Source organism: Cuculus canorus, chromosome 18 (genome assembly GCF_017976375.1).
Source record: "Cuculus canorus isolate bCucCan1 chromosome 18, bCucCan1.pri, whole genome shotgun sequence".
In the NCBI taxonomy this organism is placed as follows: domain Eukaryota; kingdom Metazoa; phylum Chordata; class Aves; order Cuculiformes; family Cuculidae; genus Cuculus; species Cuculus canorus.
In genome coordinates this window covers 9,562,608-9,590,412 of record NC_071418.1, presented here as the reverse complement: position 1 = coordinate 9,590,412, position 27,805 = coordinate 9,562,608, and the positions used below count along the sequence as shown (strand labels likewise).

At 44.1% G+C, this 27,805-nt stretch overlaps 1 protein-coding gene across 2 annotated transcripts in view; it reads left to right on the top strand.

The window, feature by feature from the left end:
* The window catches only part of MYH10 (myosin heavy chain 10), a 92,156-nt gene that overhangs the window by 29,000 nt on the left and 35,351 nt on the right, over window positions 1–27,805 (top strand). The window contains exons 4-11 of one of the 2 annotated variants that reach the window (XM_054083145.1): window positions 2,425–2,452; window positions 11,794–11,896; window positions 16,275–16,304; window positions 19,945–20,037; window positions 22,715–22,778; window positions 24,421–24,519; window positions 25,243–25,386; window positions 25,640–25,735. In XM_054083145.1, the coding sequence (XP_053939120.1) occupies window positions 2,425–2,452; window positions 11,794–11,896; window positions 16,275–16,304; window positions 19,945–20,037; window positions 22,715–22,778; window positions 24,421–24,519; window positions 25,243–25,386; window positions 25,640–25,735 (657 nt within the window). The remainder of the gene's footprint in view (window positions 1–2,424; window positions 2,453–11,793; window positions 11,897–16,274; window positions 16,305–19,944; window positions 20,038–22,714; window positions 22,779–24,420; window positions 24,520–25,242; window positions 25,387–25,639; window positions 25,736–27,805) is intronic. The other variant, XM_054083146.1, reaches the window with a different exon arrangement.

Genomic DNA, 27,805 nt, shown 5'->3' with positions numbered 1-27,805 from the left:
GCAAACGTGGCAACATGTTGGTTTGAGTAGCTGCCAGCTGCTGTGCCCAGTGTACATTCCCTGGGAAGATGAAAGCAAAGGAGGTTTAAGAGTGTAGGGAAAAATGGCTTACGGGACTGAGATTCTTTGTGTCCTTTTCAGACTGGGGATTTGCCTTGGCCTCTCTTCCCAGCTGGGTTTTCCTCATGTGGATGCTGCTTCTTGCATCCTGAGGTGTCTTCCAGCTCTCACAGTGGGTGTTAAACACAGCTCTCGATTCCTGGGGTGTGAGAGTCTCCCTTTGAGTGGAAGCAAAAGAAGGATGAGAGCAGGAGTGAATGAAATGCTTTGTCTGATGCTTCCAGATGTTAAATATACAGCTGGATATAGCATAAGTTAGTCCCTTGCTGGTGGGTGCATTGTAGGTGTATGAATGCCTGCTGGGGAGGCACCTCCTGCTGGTAGCAGGTATCCTATTGGGAGTGGAGCCAGGGAGTGTGCTCTTGCAGCAGCTCTAGGGTGAACAGAGTATGGGTAGCTGGTAAAGGAGGTGGTTTTCTCCCTGTCCATGCACTAATTCCAGTGTTTGTATGGCTGCCTTAAACTTGAGCAGGGAGCTGATCTGTTTGAAACCAAAATGTTAGATCCCTCAGTTACAGAGCTGGTATCACATGCATCTGCCCAGCTGGCTGCTGGTCCGAGGGAGGAATGGAGTGGGGAAGCTGGGCAGAGACAGCAATGGCAGCCCAAGTTGAATCACAGCAGTGAGGGAGCTTCAGCCGAAGTTGGGCTGTATTGCCTATATGCTTCCAGATTATTCTGTTCAAAAGGACATACTGGTCTATAAAAAGCTTATTTTGTAAGCAGAAAATCAAATTTTTGTTTTCATTCATACACTGCATAATTTTGGAACTTTGTTTTTCATATTAGGGACACTGCAGTAGTCCTCTGTGCAGCTTGAGTGTTACAGTCTTCAGTGTGGTTTGGAAACCTTGGCATATATTTAAATCCAAGCTGTTTATTTCTGAAGTGAAGTGATAGATGATCACATGTGGACCAGGGCTGTAGTTATGGACTTAGATCTGTTTTGAACCCATTAAGCATGCAAGGAAGCTGCCTTATAGCAACAGAAGCTGTCTGTTCATCCTGAGTGTTGTTATCCTGGAAGGAATAGTGATCAGCACATTATCAGTTGCTCCCTTTCTGTGGTCTGTCAGAGCGGCCGTTCCAGGAGAAGAGGTATATGCAGAGAGCAGCAGGGAGCCAATGTGCAGTACTGAACTCAACACTTGAAGAAAATAAAGCCCGATTTTATTTATGTTACTGTAATCCATTACAAATGACTGATCAAGCCAGCAAACCTGTTTGGAGTTCTGAGCTTTCGGGAGGCAGTTGTGCTCTGGTGGAGGCAGTTGTGCTCTGGTGGAGGCAGTTGTGCTCTGGTGGAGGCAGTTGTGCTCTGGTGGAGGCAGTTGTGCTCTGGTGGAGGCAGTTGTGCTCTGGTGGAGGCAGTTGTGCTCTGGTGGAGGCAGTTGTGCTCTGGTGAGGCAGTGACAAAGAGCTGAAGAGTAAAGGCCAGAGCTTTTTGATGCAGATGTACAAAACAGATGTTGAACTCGCTCAAAACCCTGTCTCAAACACCTTTAGCTGGAATGTTTAACTTTGGCAGGTATATTTGAATGTTTTGATTCTATATTTTATATTATATGGTGCACGATGTTGAAATATATTCAGTAAATGTCTTGTAATCGTGAAATACCTCTTGCAGGGCATAAGTGACCTTCAAGCATTCTTTTCAGAAGTTGGGAGCACAGCAGTGAGTGTCATAAGTGCTGAGCCACACCGTAATGCAGAGCTGGGCTCTGCTGTGTGCCCCTGGATGTCCTTTTGGGAAGTCTTTAATGAATAAGCAAAATCATGGAGACACTTTGGGCTTGCAGCTTCATTTAAAAGGGAAGGGGGGGAGGAAAAAAGCTGTCAAGTGCAGCACTTGTCTGGCAGAGATGTTCGTGCCATTTCCAAGTGTTTGAGTGTTGGCACTGTGTACTTGAAACTGGGGTTTTTTTTGTTTCTTGCTTATTACTTAAGAATTGATATAGTTTCATTAACCTGAGAAAGGGTGTATACACGATAAAAAATGTTGGGCCAGCTTTGTCTGAGAATATAGTTAAAAAGATTCCCATGGATATGCTATTAAATTTAACCAAAATCTGGGCTTTATTAGATAGAATGGTAGAACTTTTAGGAATTTCCAGGCTGTTGTTTGAGAGGTGTGTGTGTGTGAACCGGAGCATTTAAGGGATGTTATTGAAATTGCTTCAGAGTACCCTTAGAATTCTTAAGATGAAAAGCTGAATTTTTTAAGTGTTTTTTTAAAAGAAACTGTCTTGCAAGTTAGAGATCAGTATAACAAAACCTGTAACCATGTTTGTTCTTGTTTTGCAGACCGTGAGGACCAATCCATTCTCTGCACGTAAGTGACCGCTTTTCATTTAGGCTTTTCTGGGAATGTTGTGAAAGGGTCTCTGATCCAGCTGTAGAGGTCCAAACCTGGTCTTTAATTGTGACAGGCAGTGACTCGTGGTTAAAGATAGAGCATGAAGTGAGAGTAACTGTGGAGAAATCTTCTATTAATACTGGAATTCGCCTTATTGAAAGCTTTATAGGCATGTGTCATTTAAGAGATGTAGTTTAAAAATGTCAGTCAAGATCTGGGGAGGGGCTCTTGATCAGGGAGTGCAGGGATAAGATGAGGGGGAATGTTTTTTAGCTGAAAGAGGGAGATTGAGTTGAGCTCTTAGGAAGAAATGTTTTGCTGTGAGGGTGAGGAGGCCCTGGCCCAGGTTGCCCAGAGAACTGTTGGCTGCCCCATCCCTGGAGGTATTCAAGGCCAGGTTGGATGGGGCTTGGAGCAACCTGATCCAGTGTGAGATGTCCCTGCCCGTGATAGGGGGTTGGAACTGGATGGGCTTTAAGGTCCTTTCCAACTCAAGCAGTTACATGATCCTGTACTCTGAATCAGAAACAGAAAACACCACTCTGATGTGCTGGGTTGTAACTGCCCAACATGCAGAGCTTGAAGAGGGACAGGAATCCAGCGTTGGAGTGGAAGCTCTGCTGATCGATGGCTTGACTTTTGCATCTCCTTCCAACAGGAGTACTCAGGAGCTAATATAAAGGCTTTGTACTTTTTCTGTGTGCACCTGAATTTCTCTACCCAGGAGCAAACTTACCTTCACCCTGCATTTCTCAGAGACCTGGAAATGCAGTGAGGAGGTGGTCATATTATGCCTGTGCTTGTGGCACTGCTGAGCGGAGCTATCTTTGGGTTACTGTCAAAGGGAGTGCTCCAGTTTACATCCTTCTCCCATGCGGGCTGTGTTTCCACAACCTCATATGCTAGCACTGGGGATAGGCTGCCTCCATGATCGACCAGGTCCAGGAGTGAAGGTGGCTGGACACTGACCTTGCCACAAGATGATGCTTTTCATTAGTTTAGTTCTTGGGGCCTGCACTCTGGGCTCAGAGGAGCACGGGCCTGGAGCACGAGGTACAGACATGTTGGAGGGGAGCTGTGCTTGTTTGGCAGCAGCCTAGAGGTGAGGCTGGTTCCACTCTGAAGCTGTTCCCAGTTAGGGTCTGGGTACACCTTAAGATATTAAGTTACCTGAGGGGAGAGGGACTCTACAGTAGCCTGCGTGCCTCCAATGTGGTTATGTGATCAGTTGACTACACTGTGTGCCAGTGCGTTCCAGCTGCATTGAGGCCATAGTTTGTGAGGATGCCGGCTTCCTGAAATAGCTTGCTGTTGGATTAATTGCTGGAAAGAAGCCTGGGTTCAGTTTCCGTCTTGACATGAAGAGATTCAAATCTTCATCTTCTGCCTTCCACCAAACTGCCTTAGCTATCAGGCTCTCCACGAGACTGAAGGCAGATCCTTTTCAAGCTGTGCATTTTTGCCCTGTGGATTCTGTGAATACGAGATCCTTGGGGCTTAAGGACACGCAAGCAAATTCAATTCTGTAGCCAAGGTAGAAGTTGATTTAATTAACACAAGGCTGCCCAGATTTGTGCTCCCTTCTCTTAGCAATTCTGTTTTCATGTGATGACTACTTCATCTGCAATGTACAAAACAGCCCTCAAAGCAGGGATGGGATCCCAGAGTGAAAACAAATGCTTTGTTCTTGTGTGTTTGTGGATACTCTGACAGCGTATGCTTGCCTCAGGTGATTTTTGTGAAGTAGCTTCGTGTTTTGTGCCTGTGCCTGAACTTTGCACTCCTTAACGTGGTCAGCTGAGAACACAAAGGCTGGGATGGAAGTGTTACAGGATTCAGTGAATCTCTGATCTGTTCATTTGCAAATTGGAAAGCCTCTCTTGCCTTTCAATTCTGTTATCACCTCACCTGTAAGATTACTGTGAGCTTTTGATCCTTCTGCACTGACTGTGGTTTACAAGGAAACATGTATTTCTTCAGTCACATGGGCAGACCTGTGGCCTTGGAATTCTGATGGGTAAGGCATTGTATCTCCAAACTGGATGTATGGGACCAAAGAACATCCAGTCTAGATCTTAACTTTTGAGAACATGAAGACACGTGATGTTATTAAAGCTGGGATCCAAGGTGTTTCTATCATCTGGAAGTTGAACACCAATGTTCTACCATAGCCCAGGAGATTTTGCTAGTCGTGTGTAGCCATCAGCACCATTTAGATGCTGACCTTAGAGACTAGAAGAGTTTAGCAGGCTGCTGGTCAGGTTAATAAACATTTTTCTCTTAAAATAAGTTTCTTAGACTGCTTCTCAGCTCTGTGTCCATCAAACCAGTGTGTAGTGCAAAAAAGATGTTTTGCATAAACTGGTGATCTTAAACTTAGTGATTTTATCAAAGTCAAACTTAATACCAGGAGGGGAAAATAACCAGCTTGCCGCTCCATTCATTGGATGCTTATCTCAGGAGAACATCTTATCCTTCGTATAATGTGGGAGCTGGCCCTTCAGTAGGGCATTACTCATCGATGGTCACTGTCATTCCCTTCTCCAGTCTAGACTTGGTGACACAGATCACTTCCTGCTCTTGCTGTAGGAAGTAAGATTTTTCTCAGGACATAAAATGATGTCCCTTCTTCCTCTCATTTTGTTACCATCTGTTCTCTTCCCTTTTATACTTTCCATCTTTTGAGGAACCGAATGTGGATGGTTGGATTGCCAAGGAGAGTAGGGCTTTAGTCTGAGCTAGTGACATGTAATTGTAGAGATATTTATGCACAGGCTTCCTTTCTTCTTGCCTTTTTTCTTTGTTTTTGTGCTCCCTCTTTCCCCAGCCATGTTAGTTCTGGTGAATTGATTGGTACTTGAGCCCCAGGGATGAAGTTTAGAGGAGAAACTTTTTGATCAGATTACTTATTTACAGGGAGGCTTTTTTCAGATTGAATAAGAGGTCACTTTCCTGTGTCTAGCAGGACTCCAGCTGCTCTGTGACAGTACACCAATCTCCACAGGGAGCAGTGACAACACTTTAGGTGACTTTTGGCCTTTCACCAACTGAAAAACCCAGGTGTGCCCAGGCCCATACATGTGAAGTTCCTGGATCCATAGGATAATTTATTTATTGGATGCTGGTGAAAGCCAAAACCTTGCCTCGTTAATGTTGAGGTGGGAGGAGTTGAATGAACAATGGTTTAGATGGTTTAATCCTGGGGTGCTGACCCCTAACCAACCCTAGTGAGGTTGGTGAAGCTCATGATTGCTCGGTAGTTCAATTCATCAAGCTTTCCAATGAAAAGCAAACAGGCCAACCCCAAACCGTGCAGTTCTCTGGGAAGCTCAACTTCCTAACTTCCATCTGGTCAGTCCCCTTGGATGGAGTGCAAGTGATCATTAGTTTAGCTGCTTCTGTCTGTAAATTCCTGGTTTGCTGGAAAGAAAGGAAAATGGAAGTATTTCCAGCATGTTCCTGCTAGCTTGGTAGCACAGTATCAGCCTGTGTGAACCCAGCCTCTGTCAGAGATCCCATATGGAACAGTGCTGCTGACCCTGCAATGAGCACAAACCTTGCTGTGAGCGTTCTCATTGCTGTAAGATGTGAAGGGGTAACAAACAGCTTTGCAGGTTGATTTTTTTCTTTGAGAAGGTGCAGCTGCTGGCATTTGGCAAAGTTTTGTCATTTCTCTTTGGTGTTGCTCTCTGTTGATGTCAAACAGTGTGCCAAAAGGAAGGAATTTCTCTTGGGGAACACTATGGATTGAGACATCCTCAGACCTTGCCTGGCTGCTTTGTCTTTAGCTGCAAGGCAACTTTTGGCAAATCAGATCTAAAAATATGCTGCACTGTGCTTTTTTGAGCTGATGTGTTCTAAATTGGAGAACCTTACCACAAGCTGATGGTATTCCAGTGCTTGAAGGGGCTCCACAAAAGCTGGAGAGGGGCTCTTGATCAGGGAGTGCAGGGATAGGATGAGGGGAAAAGGTTTTCAGCTGAAAGAGGGGAGATTGAGATGAGATCTTAGGAAGAAATGTTTTGCTGTGAGGGAGGGTGGGGAGGCCCTGGCCCAGGTTGCCCAGAGAATTGTTGGCTGCCCCATCCCTGGAGGTGTTCAAGGCCAGGTTGGATGGGGCTTGGAGCAACCTGATCCAGGTGGAGGTGTCCCTGCCCATGACAGGGGTCGGAACTGGATGGGCTTTGAGGTCCCTTCCAACCCAAACCATTCTGTGATTCTATGATTCTCAAAAATGAGACTGGTCTTGATAGTCACGTAGCAGCCGCTTGCAGCCACACAAGGATATCTCATCCAAACTGGCTTCAGGAAGAGTGCTGGGGTGTGGAGGGAATAGCGGCTGCTTAATAAAGGGCAGCAGCAGCAAATACCAAGCATTTTTGTATACAACCTCTGGCTGCAGTCCAGCTCATAGCATTCCCTTAACAACTGGTGTCGAGATGATGTGCAGCATCCAGAGAGAAATGAAGGAGCTCAAAAGCTGCCTTGTAAACAGTGAAGGCAATTAGTGACTCTTCTGCGCTGCTCCAAAGTATCAGTTATACGTCTTCTTTCAAAAAATTATCCAAGTGATTAAGACATCCTTTTAATTACAGGTCTTGACTGTAAATATCTTAATTTGTAACTGGCAGATGATGCTCAGTTGTGTCTGAGAATAAATGTCTCTTCAGTTCTTTGCAACTGCTGTTTGAGGAGGACAAAAGGCCCTTGTTGGGGCTCTTACTCACACAGTTACTTCTCCTGCAAGCAATCCAAGTGCAGACTTCCATGGTTTGGTGCTGTTACGTAGCTGCTTTATGTGAAAGGCAGGTCGGGGTTCCTGTGTCTGGTGGAACTGGGCACTGAGTAGAACTTGCTGATGTGGTGGTGGTGGTGCTTCTTCTGAGCAGAAGGACTTTCTGCTTCCAGATGAACTTCTCATTCCAGAGCTTGTTGCTGATCAGGATCAACAGAAATAGGCTGAAACTGCTAGGGCAGGGGAAAGGTTTGAGTGATCCAGGTCTCCAGCATGGGAAATACTGACTTGTTTGGTTAGTTTTTCAGGAACTGAAATCATGGAGATGATCTGTAATGGTACAGATGGCACCAGCTGCTTCTGACTGTCCTGATATATTCCAGGTGCTCATCCTCACAAATAGTGTGAGCTTGCAGTAGACTGTGCACAGATAGGAAGGTGATGAAAAACCTGACTTTGGATTTCGGAGCCTGCTCTGAACACATTCTTTTGTCCTTCTGCCTTAGCTGGTCAGGACACTGTGCTCTGTACGTCCTGATCTGCTGGTGAAATTAAAGGCTGTCTGGGCGGTGCTGGAAAGGAGCCAGTCCTTGCTGTGGGACCTCAATAAGGAACATCAAACTGATCTGACTTTCCTGAAATCCAGAAACTCCTTTGCCAGTTCAGGGAGGGGAGTGGTGTCTCTTCCTGCCACATGGGATACTGCAGCTCTGGCAAGGTGTTGTGTGGATGCTTCAAACCTTCTTGACAATAAGAGAAGCAACTGTTTTGCTCCTGTTTTCCTCTAGAACAGCATTTCTCCTTGGAATATGTCTTTCTCAGACAGGTGGTAAACCTGTACATGGGATGATAACTGCCACTATTCATAGGCTGTATGGGAGGGGCATGCTGCTCTCCTGGAAGGCAGAAGACTGGTTCATTCCTGGTTGTTGCCTGATTGCTTTGTGACCTGTGTGTCCTCTCCCATTGTGTTTGTTTTCCCTGGTTTCTGCTGGCTATCTCTGCTGCAGAGGAAATGCCTCTGACTTCTGCACAAGACTTGGGCTCAAGTTGCTCTGGGCGCGCAAAATTGCAGCTGGTCAGAAGTCGGTTGCTGATTTTTGCTGACCGTATTGCAGCTGAGATAGATTTGCCTGTATGGTGCTTCCCTTTATAAAACCAACACTCTAGCTTTCCATGTGGTGAATTTAAACCATATACAGGTTTGAAATGCTTACGCCAGCTTAGCCGCTCCAATTTTAAATGGAATTGAAGCTGTTTCAGAGCAGCAGCTTTGCACCTCTTGGAAAGGGCACTGTAATCTTCGGTACGGCACAAATTCAGCAGAGACTAACAGGTTTTCTTTGACCTGTCTCTGATACAGCTTGTGAGGGAGCAGTCCTTCTCTTAATTCATAGAGTAACATCATACCCCCAGCACGAGGCTCTTACTGGAGGTGGTTTCTTACTTGGATGCACTGTTTGCCATAGCCAGGGCTTGAACTGATAGTGTTTCAGTTCGGTCTCATCAAGGTTTGTTTCCGCTGGTGGTGGGGTTGGTACTGAAATAAAGGAGGTGAGATTCTGACCCTGCTGGAGCCGTTAATGAAGCTGCCATTGACTGAAGTAAAGCTCGGACCACAGCCAGGGGTTTGAGCTGTTTAATTTATGGTAACGTATTAATTCAGTTGTATTAAAACAAAGTTTTGAAACAGTTAATCTTTAGCTCCACGATACCAGCTCCATTCTGTAAATATTGCACAGTTACTAAAACTTTACCTTTTTTGGGCAGGTTGGTAGAGGTAGAAGATTTTAATGTATTTTTATAATATGTGTTTGCACTCCTGGACAGGAACTGCAGCATGGAGATGTCGTTATTTCTATAAGTGAAAAGGACTTTATCCTAAATATCCAGATTCCTGCATAGTGTTTGGCCGCAGCGCTTAGCGCTGCGTCCTGCAGGAAATAGTTGGCATACTTGTAAGCTCCCAGGAGAGGAGAACTGGGATGGTTACATCCATCAGTGCTGCTTTTGAATGAGAGCTTGCACAAAGGCTTTCTCTAAGAACCTCACTATGGGATTTAAGGGCTCTCTCAGCAAAAGGAATGTGTTGCAAGCTTTGACCTCCCTGTGCTGGGTGCAGCTTCATTGCTCTGTGCCAGAGAAGCTGAGCAGGAGACTCCTCAAACTGTGCTGTCCTTCTAGAAAGCAGACATTCAGATATTACTATTGTACTGTGTTCTCATCACTGGATGTGTTAGAGTAGGTTTTCCTCCTTTAAAATCTTATAAACTTCTTTTCTGTTATTTGACAGAAAAGATTCTTTATCTAGTTTTCAAGGCACAGCACATAATGCATTTGCAAGCTCCGACGACAATAAGAAATGGTGTTGTTTTAAAATGTAAATGGATATTTTCTTGTGCTACTTCTCTTGCTGCTTTTGCCTGTTGAAATAGTTTTGCATTAGAAATATTTTAACTCGCATCTACAAACAGGCAAAACTGCTTTTACTTTATTGCATATAGTCATGAATTATGTTACTGCGAACACTGCAGCAAAAGGGAAACCAGGAATAAAGACCAGTTTGGAGGCAAGAATTGACATCCAAGGCCTCTGTTTCTCTTTATCAGTGTTCACATTTGTCTTGCATGAGGTGCCTCTGGGCCTGATAGCAGTGGGGTTTGTTTATGAGGAGTCAAAATGTGTTGTTCCCTCTTAGTGGTCCCAAAGTACATTCAGTTTCTGCGCTGCATATTGATGGTATGTTGGCAAAAGGAATCCCAGTTATCCATTAGCTAATTTGCAGAGAAATCTTCGTAACCAGCTCTTCAGGTAAAAGCTTCCAAGTTCCTCATATAATGAGTGAAGCCAGCAGAATCAGCAAGTGTCAAGGGAACTGCCCTTTCATTTCAGAACTTTTTGAATAACTGAGTACAGAGATTGCTAATTTATCATATTCTGTGTTATTTTCCAATTATCTTTATCTTGTGAGGAGAAATGGAACAAAACTGGTTTTAGACAGGTTGATTTTGTCACTTCTGAGAAGCATATGCCATCGACAGATCAGGATGTCTTGGTTAATGCTCCAGTGTTGCGAGCTGCTTCCATCCCTGTGAGTCTTTGCTCACAGCTGGGCAAGGCACATGCTGCCATCTCATAGTGAGAGGTCCCGTTTGCTGGTGCAGTTGTCCAGTGGGGTATCCATGAGTTAAGAGGACTGGTACATGAAAAGAAACAAGATCCTTTCAGGGTCCCTTCTCTTTGAAACTCTGGGGTAATATCCTTTCTGCATATGCAAGGTTAAAATCTCAAGCACTGTATTGTCCCATTTTTGCAGATATTAATTTAGGGATGCTTCTAAGCTACTGGTCTGATCAAGCAGTGTAAGTCTGAAGGTACTAAATACCCAGGTGACTGCAGACCAGCTGCAGAGCTGGGGTGGACAGCAGCGAAGGGACTTTATGAAGACCACAAAAGAATGTGCTTAAATTCCCCCCTGGGTAAATGAACTTTGTCATTGTAAGTATCTTAGCTGAGAGATGTGCAGGCACACAAAATGTGTACTTGTCCTTCTTACAAAGCAGTTGCCCTCCAAACTTGAGTTTCTGAAGAACTGCTCAATGACAGCAGTGATTCCACTCTTTTCATGCAAATCCCTGTCATAAAATCCTTTTGAGCTCCAGCCCTGCTGAGTTGCCGGTGGCTGTTACAGTCTCTCTTGAAATGGGACCTTTCTCCAGCGCTTCACTGCCATTGAATCCTGGCTGAGTTACAGCTGGTAATGTCTGTGTATGAATTTCTCTGAAGGAGCAGACCTAGGTTTAAAACAAAGGAGGTGCAATAACATCACTTGGGATCGCTGTGCTGTGAACTTGGTTCCATTTCCTGCCCGGCACATCCCACATGTAAACCTTGCAATAAACTCTGTCCAAATGTGTTCTGTTTCACATCTGCCTAGGTCTTAGAAACAAAATGTGCATTTGCTATCCCTATTGACCTGATCCTGCCCCACTGCACTAATAAATTCCTTTCTTAATGAATTTGTGTAGTTCTGTGGCCCTGAATAGGTTTTTAAACAGGCTGAGAGTCTGAGGTGAGCAGTACAAAGAAACAGTTTGGTTAAATGGATTTTACTCTACTGTGGAACTGGCTTCTAAAGATAGTGTTTCCATCGGCTTTAATTCTTATAACGAGCTCTTGGAGTATGAAATACAATAAAATGATAAATATTAAAAAATGTGCATATATTATTATTTTAAAAAATATCTGCCTGCACTCTGAAAAATTCTGTCTCTGGCCTTGTGTTGGAGGGAGAAGGACGTGTCTGTTTCTCGTTACTTAAGGTAACAAAGGAATTCGGGCATGTAGTCAAAAGGTTTTAATCAAACTCATGTTACATTTTATATCAACATCTTAATGCTAAGGAGATCTTTAGGATGAAGGAAGTATTTTAAACAAATACGTAGTAGTTCCCTGTGACATCCATGCCTTTGGGTTTAGACAGTGAGGATCTATTGTGTGGTCAAAGCCATAAATGGAATAAAACCCAGGGGTTGAAAAGTTGTTGGAAATGAATTTTGAGAATGTCTGACCTGTTTTGCAGAGGTGAATCCGGTGCTGGGAAGACTGAGAACACTAAGAAGGTTATTCAGTACCTTGCTCATGTTGCTTCCTCCCATAAAGGAAGAAAGGACCATAACATTCCTGTAAGTTGGGATATTTTCTCATTTGTTTATTGGTCGCTTTCAAAACTACTATCTTTACATTAAAAATGACAATGTATTTATTAACGATAAGCTGTAATGTCATCCACATTGCTTTGTCTTCACCCTTATTTTCTCTTTAGTAGTGGCCAAAAAGACCCCTTACATCAGAATGTCCAGTTTGTGTAAGCTGTGTGACTTCTTTTCGGAAATTAAGGCCTTTATGCAAATGTAACTACAAACAGAAGCTTTCTGATGCAGTAAACTCCAGTTTATCAAAAATTTAATTACCTTGGGCAATTCGTAGTGCATTTAGTCCTCACGCGGTGCCCTTTTGTATTTGTGAACAAGCTCTCTGTGCTTTCATAGATCAGTTTATAGATGGGGAAAATCATCAAACTTAAAAAAAATACAGTAGACTCGCTATACCTAGAGGTCAGCAGCTGGTAAACAGCTTGGATTTTATTACAGTACGAATGAGAGTGTATGCACATCTATGTCAGTGGTAACTTGTCATGACTCTGATTTATGTAGAACCTTCATCAGATTTACTGCCAGACTTCAAAATTTACTCTGAATTTGTAGCTATTCTTTGCTCTAGAAAAAAAGAACAGGTTTGGATCTTTGCTACGAGCACTTGGATCTCTTTGCAGTACAGTACTGAGCTTGCTTACAAGCAAGTGGCTTGCTCTAATCAATATTGGTGTGTGTCTGCTTTGCCCCAGTGGTATCATAGTGTCTCTGGTGGTTGGAAGCTGAGACTGCTCTGAGCACTACATGGATGTTTCTATAAAGCAATTTGTATGCTAATGACTGAAATAATTCTCTTTCCAACACTATTCTTCAGTCCAGGGTTTCCTTTGTCAGTTTTGCCTGACAGAGCACTGTAAAAGTGTTAAACGTAGCCCCCTGTTGGGCACCTCAGGCCACAACCAGAGTAGCCCTGATGTTCTGCCCCGTTGCAGATGCTCACCAAGCACCTTCTCCAGCAGCACTGACTGTGAAATGCTTGGTTTATGTGATGTGTATCCTCACTGCCTGTTCCTTGGACAGCCCCATCCTGTTTGGCATTCAGCTGCTTGTCCATGGGGCTTTTCTTTCCCAACAGCCCTTTTCCTCAATACCTAGTGCTGCTGCATCTACAGGAGTGCTGCGTAGCCCTTGGTGTGCCATCCTCGGACACGTGGGAGCCACAGAGGGTGGAATTGCAGTGCTGGCCAACCTCAGCACTAGCATTTCTTTTGGTTTTGAGTGTTTAAATGTGTAGCTTCACTGTCTCGTTCCCTGTTTAATCCCAAGGAATGTTAAAGGTGTTGTCTCAGGCACCGTGCTAGCACGTAGGCTTAGGTGGTGGTGGTGGTGGTGGTGGTGGTGGTAAAGCTGGTGGACAGAAGTTCCTGTGGGACTTGACAATGCCCAGTGAGACTGGAGTAGTTCCTGACATTGGGAATAGAGGCTGGGCTTCCTAGAACTGAGGAATGGAAGGGAGAGAGAAGTTATAAACAAGCTCTTCTAGAGACTGAATGTGGGATGAAAGCGAGCGTGGATCCTTGTCCTTAGTGTGCTTGGTCACAAGTCAGAACTGACACAGGTACAGTCCTGGCTGGGTATAGCAAGGAGAAAGATGTCTGTTGTAGATAACTTAAAGCTTTAGCTTCACACCCAACAAATTTGAGCTCTAAAGAGTTTGGGAGATTGGGGTAACAGTGTTAGGAACTCTGCTGATAAATCTGAATATTTTGCCTGTGCCAAGCATGTTGTGTTTTAGTCAGTTGTTGCCCCAGCTATGTGTGGACTAGCTTTAGCTTGGGTGTCTTGGACCAAAGCTGACCCATGCTGGTATCTGCTGGGCTAGTTGGCTGTCCCATACTCTTAGACCACACAGAGCAGCTTCTCCCACCTTCCGTCTCAATTTTTCTTCTGTAGGCACAGGAGGTGTGGAGAAAAGAGTATCTAGAATTGAAAAAAAGAGGAAGAAAACAAAGGTAACTGATGAGTGTAGGGAAGAGGCCCCTCTAGAGAGAGATTTGGACAGACTAAGCAAGGAGGGCAGGGAGGAAAAGGAGACTTCCAAACTGCTTAGCTTTGTGGCTGATCACTTCCCTGGAGAAATCTCTATACTTCTTAGAGCAGCTTCCAATACTGAAAAGGGCTCCAGGAAAGCTGAGGAGGGGCTCTTTGTCAGAGAGTACAGGGATAGAACAAGGGGTAACAGTTCTAAGCTGGAAGAGGGAAGATTGAGCTCAGGTCTTAGGAAGAAATATTTTCCTGTGAGAGTGGGAAGGCCCTGGCTCAGGTTGCCCAGAAAAGTGGTGGCTGCCCCATCCCTGGAGGTGTTCAAGGCCAGGTTGGATGGGGCTTGGAGCAGTTTGATGCAGTGGGAAGTGTCCCTGCCCATGGCAGGAGTTGGAACTGGATGGGCTTTGAGGTCCCTCCTAACCCAACCCATTCTGTGATTCTCTAGGGCGGCAGGAATGACAGAAGAGCGAAAGAGTGGTGTTAATGCGTGTGTTAGAATTGCTTTAGTAGGGCTAAGAAGCGAGTCTTAATTCTTGACTCTTGGGTTCTGCTTTACCTGACAAATTTGGTGGGTTCAGGTGGAGAGGGAAACCAGCGCAAAATATCAAAGTAATTAAAAAAAAGAAGCAGCATTGCCTAGCTGGGTTTCCAAAGGAGGGAAAGTGCTGGCTGTTCTTTCCTGTGCAGGGGCTGCCGTGCACTGGGATGTGCCACAACCTGAATGCGGCTGGGGATGCTCTCGGCTTTACTTGTAGCCCATGGATGCACCTGGACCGCATTCAGGGTCAGATACATGAAATCAACAGATGAGTTCGATCAGGGCAATGTGGGACATTGTTCAGTCCTGTCAATAACCACATCCATCCACCACTGCTGTCTCCACTTCCAGTCACCCTGGTACTATGCATCTCTGGTTCAGCTGAACAGGATTAGACTTTTGTTCTTTGTCCCTCTTCCCAAAGCCTTCCTGCCCCAGCCTCCCTCTTTTTCAGTAAAATCCAGCTTTCCTGGTGGTGCCATTTTAAGCTTCAGAAATAATGACTGGTACCTGCCGGTCAGTGGTTCTTTTTAGTGACTGCATTTACATTGTGAGGAATTGTCTCTAGTTATAGTTTGGGTTTTGAAACACTACATTGTTTAATATATTTTATTAATATCAAAAATAACTTAATTGGGTTTGCAGTAGGGGGTTTGAGGGAGGCTGCGCAGGCTGGAGCTCTGCATAGTGAGGATTTCACAGATGGGCTTTAGCTGCCCTAATTTAATCACAGAGAAGGTAAATGTGTGTCTGATGGTCTGTTCTGTATCTAGTGAGGACAGAAATGGATGCTGGATAGATTCCAGGTGTCCCTGCCCTCCTCCTGTGAGCATGGGGGCATGGTAGCTTCGCACTGGAACATCTCACCTTATATTTAGATGTCCAAGGTGTCTTCCAAGCTGGTGTGATGCAGCCCTGCAAAATACACATCACTTGGCTGGATAAGTCAGCCCTTTGCCACCTGCTTTACAGAACTCTATCAGCACAAAAGCAGTGCTGGATGTGCAAAATAGCAGAAATAAGCAGAGGAGTGCGCATCTGGTGTGGTGTGAAAACTGCTTGGTGGGTGTTTCAACGATATTTCCCCCCCACGCTTTCTAATGTGAAGCTTCAGGTGATTACACTTGCAGCTGAGCCAAGGAAACAATAACGGAATTGAAAATTTCTGCAGAAACTTTGCACATCTGAATTTTGAGGGGGTTTATTTTACTTTTACATTCATGTTCCCTTCACCGTTCTTCCTGGTAATATGTGAAGATCTTAATTTCGTAAGATTTTGCATCTCATGTGGGCAGTCACCCTTGAAAGACCCAAAGCTTTTGTCTCAATGGTGGGTTTACATTTCTTAAATAGTTAAGGAACAGTGCAAACCCAAACCCCAGACTCCTTCAGCATTGCTTCCTCTCAGCGCTTTCCTCACCTTTTCATTTTTGAAGAATAACTATCATCTCATCTGAATGAAACCACCTTGCAGTGACCTGAGCTGGAGAGAAAGCTCCTCGGTGCTGGGGTTTTATTTGTTGATGCCTGTCAGAACTGGAAAGCAGTGCACACCTAATGAAACTGTTGCCCTTTTTTCCTTGCTGCTCCAGGTCCATCCCTTATCTTGTGTTTTATCAGAATTAATCCTCTGCATAAACACAGGGTTTAGTATTTTCCACGTGCAATGACAAGTGAATAACTTCTGTTATAAAACAAATTTAAACAGTGTCTATGAGGTGAGTGTGCAGTTAAACTGAACCTATTGCCGTTGATATTTGGGATGTGCCGTGCAGCTGGAATCTTGCTTGCTAACATGTGCATTTGTTTGTTTACAATGAACAGCCCGAATCACCTAAACCCGTGAAACACCAGGCAAGTGTTTTTCTTTATGCTTTTAAAGTTCTCTAGGCAAACTGATATATATTCTGCTATTTTCTGTCAATCTGTATCTATGATATATGGGGCATTTTGCAGAGGCATACGGCTAGGAGGCTAGGAATAAGCTCAGTAATTATTTAACTGAGAGACAGGACCCATGAATGATTTCAAGCTCCTTGGCATCACAGAGCACTTCTCCCTGTTTACAGTGATGTTGCTGTCCTGAAGAGAGAGCTTTGCTCTCTCTCCAGCTTTCCCCAACGTGCTCTGTGTGTGTGTGTGTGGTTAATGTGCTAAGTAGAGAGCACAGAACACTTCAATTCATCCCTTTTATTTACTACTTTGTTTAATATTAATGGAAGCTACAAAATTATTTTGATTAACACTCTGTTTTGACTGGATATTGTTATAGCTTCTTGCATAAAGACTTTGATCTCAAGTGTAAAAGGCTTGGCATAACCAATTGGCTTCAGAAATCAAGTGTTTCCCTGACTTTGCAGGCTAAGTGGTGTGAGCTGCAAGGAATCTGTGCGGTGTTGCTGCCTGAATTAATGTGTCCCCAGTTGAGCTCCAGCTACTCTTATTCCTCAGGATGGCTGGAGCTGCTGTGCAGATACTGCCACCCATTTCCTGCTCCCCCCACCCCTCTCTTGGGCAGCAGTAGCTGTCTGCTCTAAGCCACCTTCTTTTATGAGAGTAAGGATTGCAGTACTCCCAGTGCTACAGAGCATTGTTGAGGAGCATTAAGATGAAGATTAGGTGGAAGTTTAGGGTTAGACTAGAAAGAGATAAACAATTGCTGCCACGTAGTCTGTGAGATAAATGCCCGGCTCTAACCTGAGGTGGTGAGTGATGCCTTCTCATGGGCACAAGCTTTTAAATACATGAAAAGCTTTGCAGCAGCTCTGTATGGGATCAGCATGGTTTGGTAATTGAAGAAGCTGTCTATGAGCAAGTTCAGCTGATTGTGTTTTTCCTTTTCCATCTTTCTGAAAACCAGCTGTAGTGCAGATTCAACTGCAGTGCAGAGGGCAATAATAGCAGTAACCTTAAGTTAGGGCTGGTGTATTGGAAGCCAAAGGAAATCGCAGGGACAGTTGTGCTGCCTTTGCTAGTGTGTGGTGACTTGTTCAATCCCTCTAACCCAGTCACACCTCTGAGCCCACAGTCTCATTTTCAGAAGTTACAGACATTCTTAGTACTTAACTCATCCTCCCTCCTTGCAAACCTCTGTGAATCTTAAAGGGTTTATTAAAACATTTCTCTGTTCCAAATATAGAGAGAGCAGTGATTGGTTTAACCCTACTTTTGTTAGAGTTACTACCTCAAGGATGTTTTAGAAGTACCAATGGAAACCCAGATGTGTTGATATTGCATAAACCATAACCATTAATGTCTCTGTTTCCATGCCATTTTGAACTACAGAGTGGATCCCTGTTGTATGTGAGTAGCATGTAGTTTTCCCTGGCCCTCCCAGGCTCCCTAATGAGCTGAGTCACTGGGATGCTGGTGTTTCTGAAACTGAGACAATAACCTGGCTTTATCTTAACGTTACCCTGCATGAGACACTGCATGACCTCACTTTTTCCACAACGCTGCGATACTGCTTTTTCCAAGTTCTGTTGAGATGCCCATGCAGGGGATGGATGCACCTTCAGGACAAATTGACACACTTTCAAAAACATGGAACGCTTCTCAGAGCGTGGTTTCTGGCTGTGAAGCAATCTTATCTAAAAATGAAAGCTGTGAAATCAGAAGGTGTTTAGCATAGTGCGAGGTTTGCTGTTTCTTAGTCATGGCTACGATGTCTACTTGTGAGTGCCAACCGCAGGGGCTGTGCTCACACTGCCTGCTCTCGTGGTTTCACCCATGTCTGAGGATCTAACTGAATGCTTCCTTCAAATCCTCAAAGGTGATCTTGAACTCCTAAGACCTTTTAGCATTCAGTAGGAGATTTTCAGTACTATTATTTTGCAATGTGCTGCAGAAGCCCCTCTGTACAAATAAAATGAGGATTGGGGTACCTAGCAGCGAAGTGTGACTGCAGCAAGGCGCTTCCAAGTGGCACAGTGATGTTCTGTGGAGGAGTCACATTTCGGTGTGCTTTCTTTTCCAGGCTAACTAGAATTTGAGCTGTAAGCCCTGACACGCTTGCTGCGTTTATATACGCAGTGTGGTTTATTTCGAGCTGTGTGCAGCGTGGTGAACAGCCTCTCGCTTTTATACTGGGAGTCTTACGAGCTGCCAGTGTGGTTGGGAGAGCGGAGCAGGAGGAATGGTGTCAGCAAATGCTGCCAGCTAAATGAGGTGTTTACATGGGAAGCTTGTTGAATAAAAATTGCAGGTGTGGTTAGGCCAGGGATGTAGTTTTTCTCCAATGGTGGATATTTTTGCCAATTTAGAAGCGTTCCTGCGACCTGCAGTGCTGGCAGAGCCAGCCCTGTGGCCCGAGCAGGGTTTAGTGTGCTCCAGGCTAAGGCTCACACATTCATTTCTTCTTATGAGTTGCTTATGAAACAGAGAATGTGTAGTCCCAAAGGGAATAAGTTTAGAAGTAAACAAGTTTTGAGCAGATAACTCGAGGTCACGTTGAAGAGGGAGCAGCCATTAATTTCAAGAAGGACTTGAAATACATCTCAGTATACGCGTAAAAGCTCTGTTTAAGTGTGAACTGGTGAGTTTTGAATGTTCTTCTGTAAGAACTGACCTCGTGTGGAAGCCTTAAGATCTTACCTGGGGCCTGTATTATCTGTGCCATAAATAGTTGGAAAAAGCAGGTTTATGAACACAAACATCAGCTTTTGAGACTACATTCCAGACAGCTTCCCTTTTTGTTTAAGACATCCTCCAGAGCAGGAAGACAATGTCCCGTTGCCCTGTGTCCATTCCTGCCTCCTGGGCTTATGGAAGCAGCACAGACTTCTGTTACCAGCCCTACTCATGGGTAGTGATTCTAAAAGTTGTTGTGCAATTTCCTTAAGATAAGTGCTGTGATTTCTACATCCATTGGCTTCAGCTTAAAGAATGCACTCAACATCCTGAGCGCTGCTGGCTGAATTGAGCAACTGGAAAACTATCTTTGAGGTCAGTGCTGCTCAATTCCCATTGCGCCGTTCTCAGGTGGGCTCAGGTCAGAGATGTTGCAATAATGAGAAGATCTGGATGGTTGAAAAAAATCAACATTTTGGTTTAAAAATAGCAATAATGCCAAATCACTGAATGGGAAGTTTAGAATAAACTTGTGCTGAAAGCTTAAATTGGCTAAATTTACTTTTTCTCCTAAGCACCCAAAGTCTGTGCCTGGTTTCATTAGCCCTAAATGTTAATTTTCTTTCCCATGGTCAATGATTTGCAACATCTGTTAAGTCCTCCTTGATCACTGCTCTGTTTGTGTGCATATGTTTGTGTGTTTTAAACCAAACCAAACCCCAAAACCCCCACTACCCCAACAAAACAAACCCGGTTCTTCACTGAATGGAGGAGGTTGTCAGCACATTTAGAAGTGAGGGGAGCAGTGGTGCTCTCACTGCCACAGCACCAGTAAATGACTGTTGGACGGAGCAGGCTGTAGGAACCTGAATCCCTGTGCCCCGTGCTCATGGCTGTTTCTTTTTTCTGTTTGTGTGGTTTTTAGGGGGAGCTGGAACGTCAGCTGCTTCAGGCGAATCCCATTCTGGAATCCTTTGGGAACGCAAAGACAGTGAAAAATGACAACTCCTCCCGCTTTGTGAGTTACTCCTTTTTTTCTTTTGTACTCTTTAAATCTGAATTACTGTTTATGGAGAAATTCCCTTTTTAAGAATTTATCTTCTAAGGGTCAGAAGCTTTCTTTGTTTTCCTTCCTCCCTGAATTCAGGTTCTTGTACACCACTTTCTGCGCAGTGCTGGGATCAGTGGAGATGCATCCTCACTGCCTGTTGGCAACACTTGCTTTAATTTTATGCAGTTTCTAACTTGTCACCCCTGAGCTGACAGCAAGGTCCATGGTACAATAGATGTCACTGTGCTGCTGAGCTGCGCTGCGCCTTGTGTGCACAAATTACTGCTATAAAGTAGGAAGGGGTGTGGCATCAACCTGGCATTGAGCTAAATGTCGTAGAATCATAGAATGGTTTGGGTTGGAAGGGTCCTTATAAATCATCCAGTTCCAACCCCCTCCTGTCAATAGTTGACTTTATCAATTGGTTGGTTTAGAGGGAATATCCTTAATTTTTAAAAAAGCACAAAGCTTGCATATAAAACCCTCTCTAAGCTTCCCTGCCCCCCTGTCTGCCTGATTTGCTGAAGGGAAGTCACAGCCAGCCTGCCTTCTCCAGGGTGGTGGGCACTCCCGTAATGGCTGATGATTTGGGTGGATCAGTGTCACACACTGTTTTGGTGGCCAATAACCATTTTTGATGTGTTCCATTGTTTTAAAAAAGCAGTGGAACTTGGGGTGAGCAATCGTTACAGCATAAGACTTCCTTTCCTTTCAGGCGGGTGAGGGGACCGCCATCTCCTCTTCCTGGGAAAAGCTGTTTTCAGAGCCATTTAAAACTGTAGAGGAGCTATTAAATCTTTTTTTCTTGTAAACCAAAATTTACAGAACAAATGAAAGATTCCTTGGCTGCCTTGATGTTTCAACAGTTGCTTGGATTAATAAGGTCTGAACTCTGCTCCCGTGATAAGGACTCTGGAAAACTGGATGGCAAAACCTCTCAGAAAAGCCTCTTCAGTCACAGAAGGAGAGCAGAGCACTGCAAAAATTTAACTTTGATAATTTTATAGCCACATTATTTACAATATTTCTTGATGCTGATGTGTTTGGTATAGGGTTTGTAATATCAACAGGTTTCACTGCACAATAACTCTACTTTGCTACATGTCTTGAACCCATCAGAGATGGTACTAATTTAACAAGGGTGCTTTCTTCCTAAAGATGTTGGCATCTGGTTTGTGTTAGATCAGTCTGCATCGCCATTGCCTTCATAATTACTCAGATGGCTCCAGCTCTGTTTTTATGAAGGAGGAGTGTAATGCACTCCACATGGTGTCATCTCATGCAGAAAGAATAATCTTCACTAACAACCATTTTAAAACCTGGCTTAAAAGATACAGATTCTCCAGTGAAGTGAGGAGTGCTGTTGTTTGGCCTGTGCAGGTTGACAGCCTTCACCCTTAACGAGAGGGTGCCAGCCTCTGCCCTCTGTGCTGGTAAACCAAGGAAAGGCTGAAATAAGGCTGGGGGCAAATTACTTTTCTTTCCTTTCCCTTCTACCAAAGACAGAGTTCTTTTGTCACAGCCAGTAAAGGCTACAGTCTGCAGTGGGTAGGAGAGCAGGCTCGCTGGATTCGTGTTGCAAAATGAAATGATTCCTTCTTATGTGGTTTTCACAAAGCCGTGTACTTAGTGCTGTAATGACACTGTAAACAGAATTCAGCTGTTTGGCCACCACTGCAGTCTAACTGGTAAATTAAAGATTCCATAACAAGATTTGTGAGTGCCAGCTAAAGGGATGTGTTAATATTTTGCTTTTAAGATGAACTGGATGCACTATTACAGCAGGTCCAGAGGAGGCCATGGAGATGGTCTGAGGGCTGGAGCACCTCTCATGCGAGGCCAGGCTGAGAGAGTTGAGGTTGTTCAGCCTGGAGAAGAGAAGGCTCTGGAGAGACCTTTGAGCAGCTTCCAGTGCTTAAAGGGGCTCCAGGAAAGCTGGGAAGGGGCTCTTCAGGGAGGGCAGGGATAGGACAAGGGGGAATGGTTTTCAGCTGAAAGAAGGGAGGTTGAGTAGAGATCTGAGGGAAAAATATTTTGCTATGAGGGTGGGGAGGCCCTGGCCCAGGTTGCCCAGAGCAGTGGTGGCTGCCCCATCCGTGGAGGTGTTCAAGGCCAGGTTGGATGGGGCTTGAAGCAATCTAATGCTCTGAGAAGTGTCCCTGCCCGTGGCAGGGGAGTGGAAATGGATGGGCTTTGAGGTCCCTTCCAACCCAAACCATTCTGTGATTCTGTGTCTGTGGAAAAAACAAGAGTATTGTCTCTCTCTTAGCCCTTTCTTTACCAGCTGCTGTAAATGAGAGGCCATGCGGGTAGCAACCATCCTGGGCTTGAACATGGAAGTAGAAGCAGGCTGGGCTGAGGTTCAGGACCGCTGCAGATAAGGCACCTTCAAATAGCTATAAATTTGCTATAGAAATGTGTGCTTAAAATCTTGGTATTGCTTTCAGCCTTAGGCAGCATTTTGTTTTGTTGGTATGAGAAACTGAGATTCCCTGTCAGAGAGGTTTTTCCTAAGTCTGGATTACAAACAGATCTGTAATGAAAAGATGTCATCCAAACTTGTGAAATGCTTATTACACAAATGCAAGTGGGATTCTGGTTTTACAAATTAGTAGTTAAAAAAAAAAATCTCATTTTTCTGCAGGGCAAGTTCATTAGGATTAACTTCGATGTTACCGGTTACATCGTCGGGGCCAACATCGAGACCTGTATCCTATTTTGTGCCACATCCTCATAAAGTGCACGTTTCCTCGTTGTTTTGCTTTTAACCCTAGGATTCATCGGAATGCAGTGGAAGGCAACCACGTTTCTGCATTCCTCTGACAACATCCATCTCTGTCTTTGTTTCAAAATAGCCAATCAAATATCACCATGTCAGCATGCTTCCTCCTGCTTAGAAACTGGATACTCCAGAATTTAGCACTCTGAAATCCAGTGGATTTTCAGACAAGTTTTGAACCCAGGGTGTCTGAGGTAGAGAAACCGTTTAAAATGTGCTTGCACTGTGAACATTTCTTTTTAGAAAAAGAGATGCCTTCCTAATCTGAAGCTGAGCTACTGGGCTGCGCCGAGAGGTGGGTTGTGCTCTCAGCAGCTCTGTGGAAGCTGCTCTGCCTGGAAGGGGGTGATGATGCTCATTGTACAGGGAAAGAGCTGGAAAGGCTGGGGCACCTTCTGATTTCTTAGCCCTTTGAGATACCTGTGTAGGTTCAGTAACACAAGACCCACTAGCAATTAATACTGAAACCTAATTCAGTTTCAGCTTTAAGGTTTGTTTTTATTTGATTGTGTAAGGACAAGGTAAAATACTTGCACTGAAAGCTCTTCTCCAATGATGTTTATTTTACACTAAAAATAGTGTAATTTTTTTGGTCTGTTTAGCCTTTTTCTGGGGGAATAGCAGTAGAGTGGTCATAAAATTACGAAATTGGAAGCCTTGGTGCAGTTATCATGTGAGTATTAATCATAACCAATGCTGCAGCTGAGCTTTCATTCTCTTGCTGTGGGTTAAACTGCTTCATTTTAAGTGCAATGAATGCTTGGAACTGTTGCAAAATCCAGTTTCCCATAAGGCTGGGAAAGAGCTATAGGTATTCAAAATATGCTTTGACACGTGATTTTTTTCATTTGGCACAGCACAGGTATGAAGGCAGGGTTTGCTTTTATAAAAGTTCACGTGAATTGTTTTGCCTAGAAGACAGGACTTTACTCTTAGGGAATTTTTTCTTCATCACAAGAACTCGCCCTCGCTCATGACCTGTGTCACTTCTGATTGCTGCCTCACTTTTGTTTTACAATATGGAATATCAAGAAATAAAAACCTAAATAACAATACAGCTTCTGGCAGTGTATTAGAATCTATCTGCCATGCAAATTGGGATGTGGAAGCTGTTTGAAAGCAGTGGAGTTTGTATGTAAAAACACTGTGCTGAGCAGAAATGACAAATGCATTTCAGGTAAAGTACTTGTGAGTTCAGTGGCTGCTGGATTTTTGGCACTAAGAGTTGGCTCTGACCTTAGAGAAGTGATTGAACAGGAATGGCCAGTTCCCTTTCTCGCCTAGATTTCAGCTATGTTCACAGACAGGAACATTACAGACAATATCAGCTGTGTGTAATGGGGAAATGCAGTCAGCATCCAAGAAATGAGTTTGGAATTAAACATGGGCTCCTACCAGTCTGAATTTGAAATCTCTCGTGTAAAGTTACTGGAAGCTCACACTAGCTATAGTCCTGTCATTCCTGTTGAAGTTCTGTTTGGTCTTGAAGTAATTCTGTAGCCTGCTTTGAACGTGTTTGTATTGCACTTTTAACCAACAATTGTGGAAGATCCTTGACTTGTTATGATCAGACTTGTTGGAGAAGTCTCGTGCGGTTCGCCAGGCTAAAGATGAGCGGACATTTCATATCTTCTATCAGCTGCTGGCTGGAGCAGGAGAACACCTCAAGTGTAAGTTGAGAACCTCATTTTGTTGCTTCTGCATGCCACGTTTTATTTCAGTGTTTGTACAGTTGAGTTTTGAACTGTTCTTTGCGCTTAAGACGGCTTTAAAAGAAGACTGAGAAGCCAAGTTGCTTGATTTTTGAAGTAGCATCTGTATTTTATCCGGTGGGCTGTCAAGCATTTCAGCCAGACAGGTCCTGCATGACAGCCCAGTGTGGGCAGCCTCTGCCCGGATCGACACTGCGGTGCTCCCAGCTGACTGATAACAAATGCTGGCAGCCAGCTGTATCCATTCTGAACCATCCCTTCAGACTGGGTGGCAAAGCAGCTGTTTTACCAAACGCAGTGAAACTCTGTAGTGTTCTGCAGCCGTTGCAGTACTGTGATGGTTCTCTTCTGGTCTTTTCCTTTTGGTAACTGGGAATTTCTATTTGATTGTGATAAGTGAAACCGTGTGAAGGTACAGACTTCAGAGACCTGATTCATTCTCCCTCCTCCCGTATTAGATAAACAAGAGATTGCTACAGATAGAGATACTGGGAATCTGACTTCAGCTGCTAAGGCATACATATTTTTAGAGTTTCAGACGCTGGTATAATGGCCTGTAGCCACTTCTGAAGAACTGATTTCATGAAGCATAGTTTGCACATTTGGTGAGAGCAGAGCACAAGTGGGTGTGAACAGCATTTCTCCAGCTGATTTTTCTCTCTTCCCCTTCCCCCAACACAGCCGACTTGCTGCTTGAAGGGTTTAACAACTACAGATTTCTATCTAATGGCTACATCCCCATTCCTGGGCAGCAAGATAAGGATAACTTCCAGGAGACCATGGAAGCCATGCATATCATGGGATTTTCGCACGATGAGATCTTGTGTAAGTTACTGAGCCCTTTTGGAGTTTTAAAGTGTGCTTTGTTCTCTCGCAAACGCGTGCACACACTGGGTAATTTAACGTCACCACATTTAATGTTGCTTCGGTGTCATGACAGTTTGCCCAAAAAGCACAGTATGGACTTTATTGCCTTTCTGAACTCAAACTTTGAATTTGGAAGTGGCAGAGGTAACAGAAGAAAAATGTGTTAAGCTGAGCCCTCTTTATGTAAACTGCATTTATCTCATTGCCACAGCAATGCTGAAAGTGGTGTCTTCAGTGCTACAGTTCGGAAATATTTCCTTTAAGAAGGAGAGAAACACTGATCAAGCATCAATGCCTGAGAACACTGGTAAGTCGATCGTGTTTATACGGCTTCCTTTGACTTGAGCTTATTTCGCTTCCTACTGGTTGCTCAGTGCATATCTTTGAAGCATGGGCTTGTGCACTTCCTTGATGAGGTGCAGGGCCAAAAAGGGGCCCTGATGGTGTGGTAGCAGCCAACAGGCAATTATCAAACCTCTCCTCTTTTATTCTTGTAATGCAGGCAAATTTAAGTATCCACCAACAGAATTTATGCTCTTTGCATGGCTTCTAAGCTTTGAACAAGTATTTGAGTTGTAGTCTTATTTATTGCTAACTGCAAAGGCTTGAGCACTAGAAAAAAGTGTATGCTTAAATCGAGTTTTCTTTGGTGCCTGACAGCCGTTTTCTTGCCAAGGATAAGAGCCCTGGAGCCAAGCACAACTTCCAGAGGGCAATGGCTGAACACAAGAATGCTGTATTTAGAAAAATCTGGTTTCTAAAGCTCACAGTGCTGTAACTGAGTTTGAATTTATCAGTGCGTACCTGTGATGCAGTCAGCATTTTGAGGAGTACCTTTCTTCACAAAGAAAATAGCTGCTGAATTGCGTCTTGGGTTTTCACTTTAGTACTTCAGTACCAGTGCTTCAGTGCTCTCATGGAAAGTCAATTTTGAGAATTGACTTCAGTGGACAGAGCACTAAGAACCAGCATTCACAAGGCCTGCTGCACGTGCAACACTCACATTCCTGTCTGTATCTCACTTCATAGTTGTCTTAAATTGCTATGCATGTAGGTTGCTTAGAATGTCCCAAGGTTTTTGCGTTTCCCAGGGCAGTGGCCCGCTGCCCAAAGTGCTGTGCTAAGCAGCATGCATTGATGTTCCATAGTCACTGACTTGATATTTGCTGGCAGTTGGCCTTTTGAGTTCTGCAGTGAGGGAAGTTTGGGCAAGGGATTAATTTTCTGGGCTTTTAGTGCCAGTGTTGGCAACTGCGTTGCATCATTGTCTATTTAGGAATTGGGATGTGGTACAGAGGATTCTTCCTCCCTGACTGTCTTGGCTTTTGTAGTGTTAACGTTGTATTTGGACATAGCATTGTAAATGTAATATTTGGTATAAATGTGTTTGTACTACTGGATATTTGTACTATTTGGATATTTGGATGCAAAATTCTGAACCGTAAAGCAAAGAGGCTGAGAACCTCAGGTCGTCGTTAAAGCAGGTTACTCTTGTATTAAAAAATTAATGTATTTGCCTGTATGGTCTTTATCTCCTTGATAACCTGAGCGAAACCGATCTCTCCCTTCTCCATCTCTATTGTCACATCTCCCTGTGATGGGTTTCCCTAGTGCCCTCCAGAGAAATAAGTGTCTTTATCTCATCTAGAGGCCCATGTTGGAAGTAGGTCAGGTCAATGTCTCCGTAGAGGGGAAGGAATTTGTGAGAGTAATGAGGGTGTGAACCTAAGCAATGTGGATTTCGATGAGTATGGAAAGCAAATTCTATCCTATAGGTAATAACTATTTATAAACAAATCTTGTTTTGAAGTGTCAATGCAAGAGATGGCAGGGAAGCTGTGTAGCCTTCATGGGTGAGAAGAGGGGAGCAGCTGTTTTATGAACCTCTGTCATGCAGACTGGGTTTGCAAGAAGCCGTTCTGGAAGGGCAGAGGTTTGGAAGGAACCGTGCTTCCATGCTTCAACTGTAATATGAGCTTCTTATTAACTTTGCTTTATAATAATTCAGAATTCTGTATCCAAACCCTGACAATAACAAAATGCAAGTCAGGATAGTCACGACTTTCTTCAGCTGCACACTTTAAATGGAACTGCCTCAGCTGTAAGCGAATGAGATGAATTACGCCTTAATCAAGGTGCAATAGCGTGAACCAGTCCTACACTTAGAGGTGATAGAGCTTTGATTTGAAAACAGTTTCTTTTTGTTCAGACTTCTGAAATGCTGGCTACAGCCTCTTCCATGCCTGGATTGTATGTGACCTCCACTACGGGTAGTTATTGTCGTTACCTAAGCCATGGTTTATTCCACATTAGAAAGGTAGGGACAGTAAATTCCGTGTTACGGTTCATGGAGGAGGAGCCGAGGGTAGCATTTGGT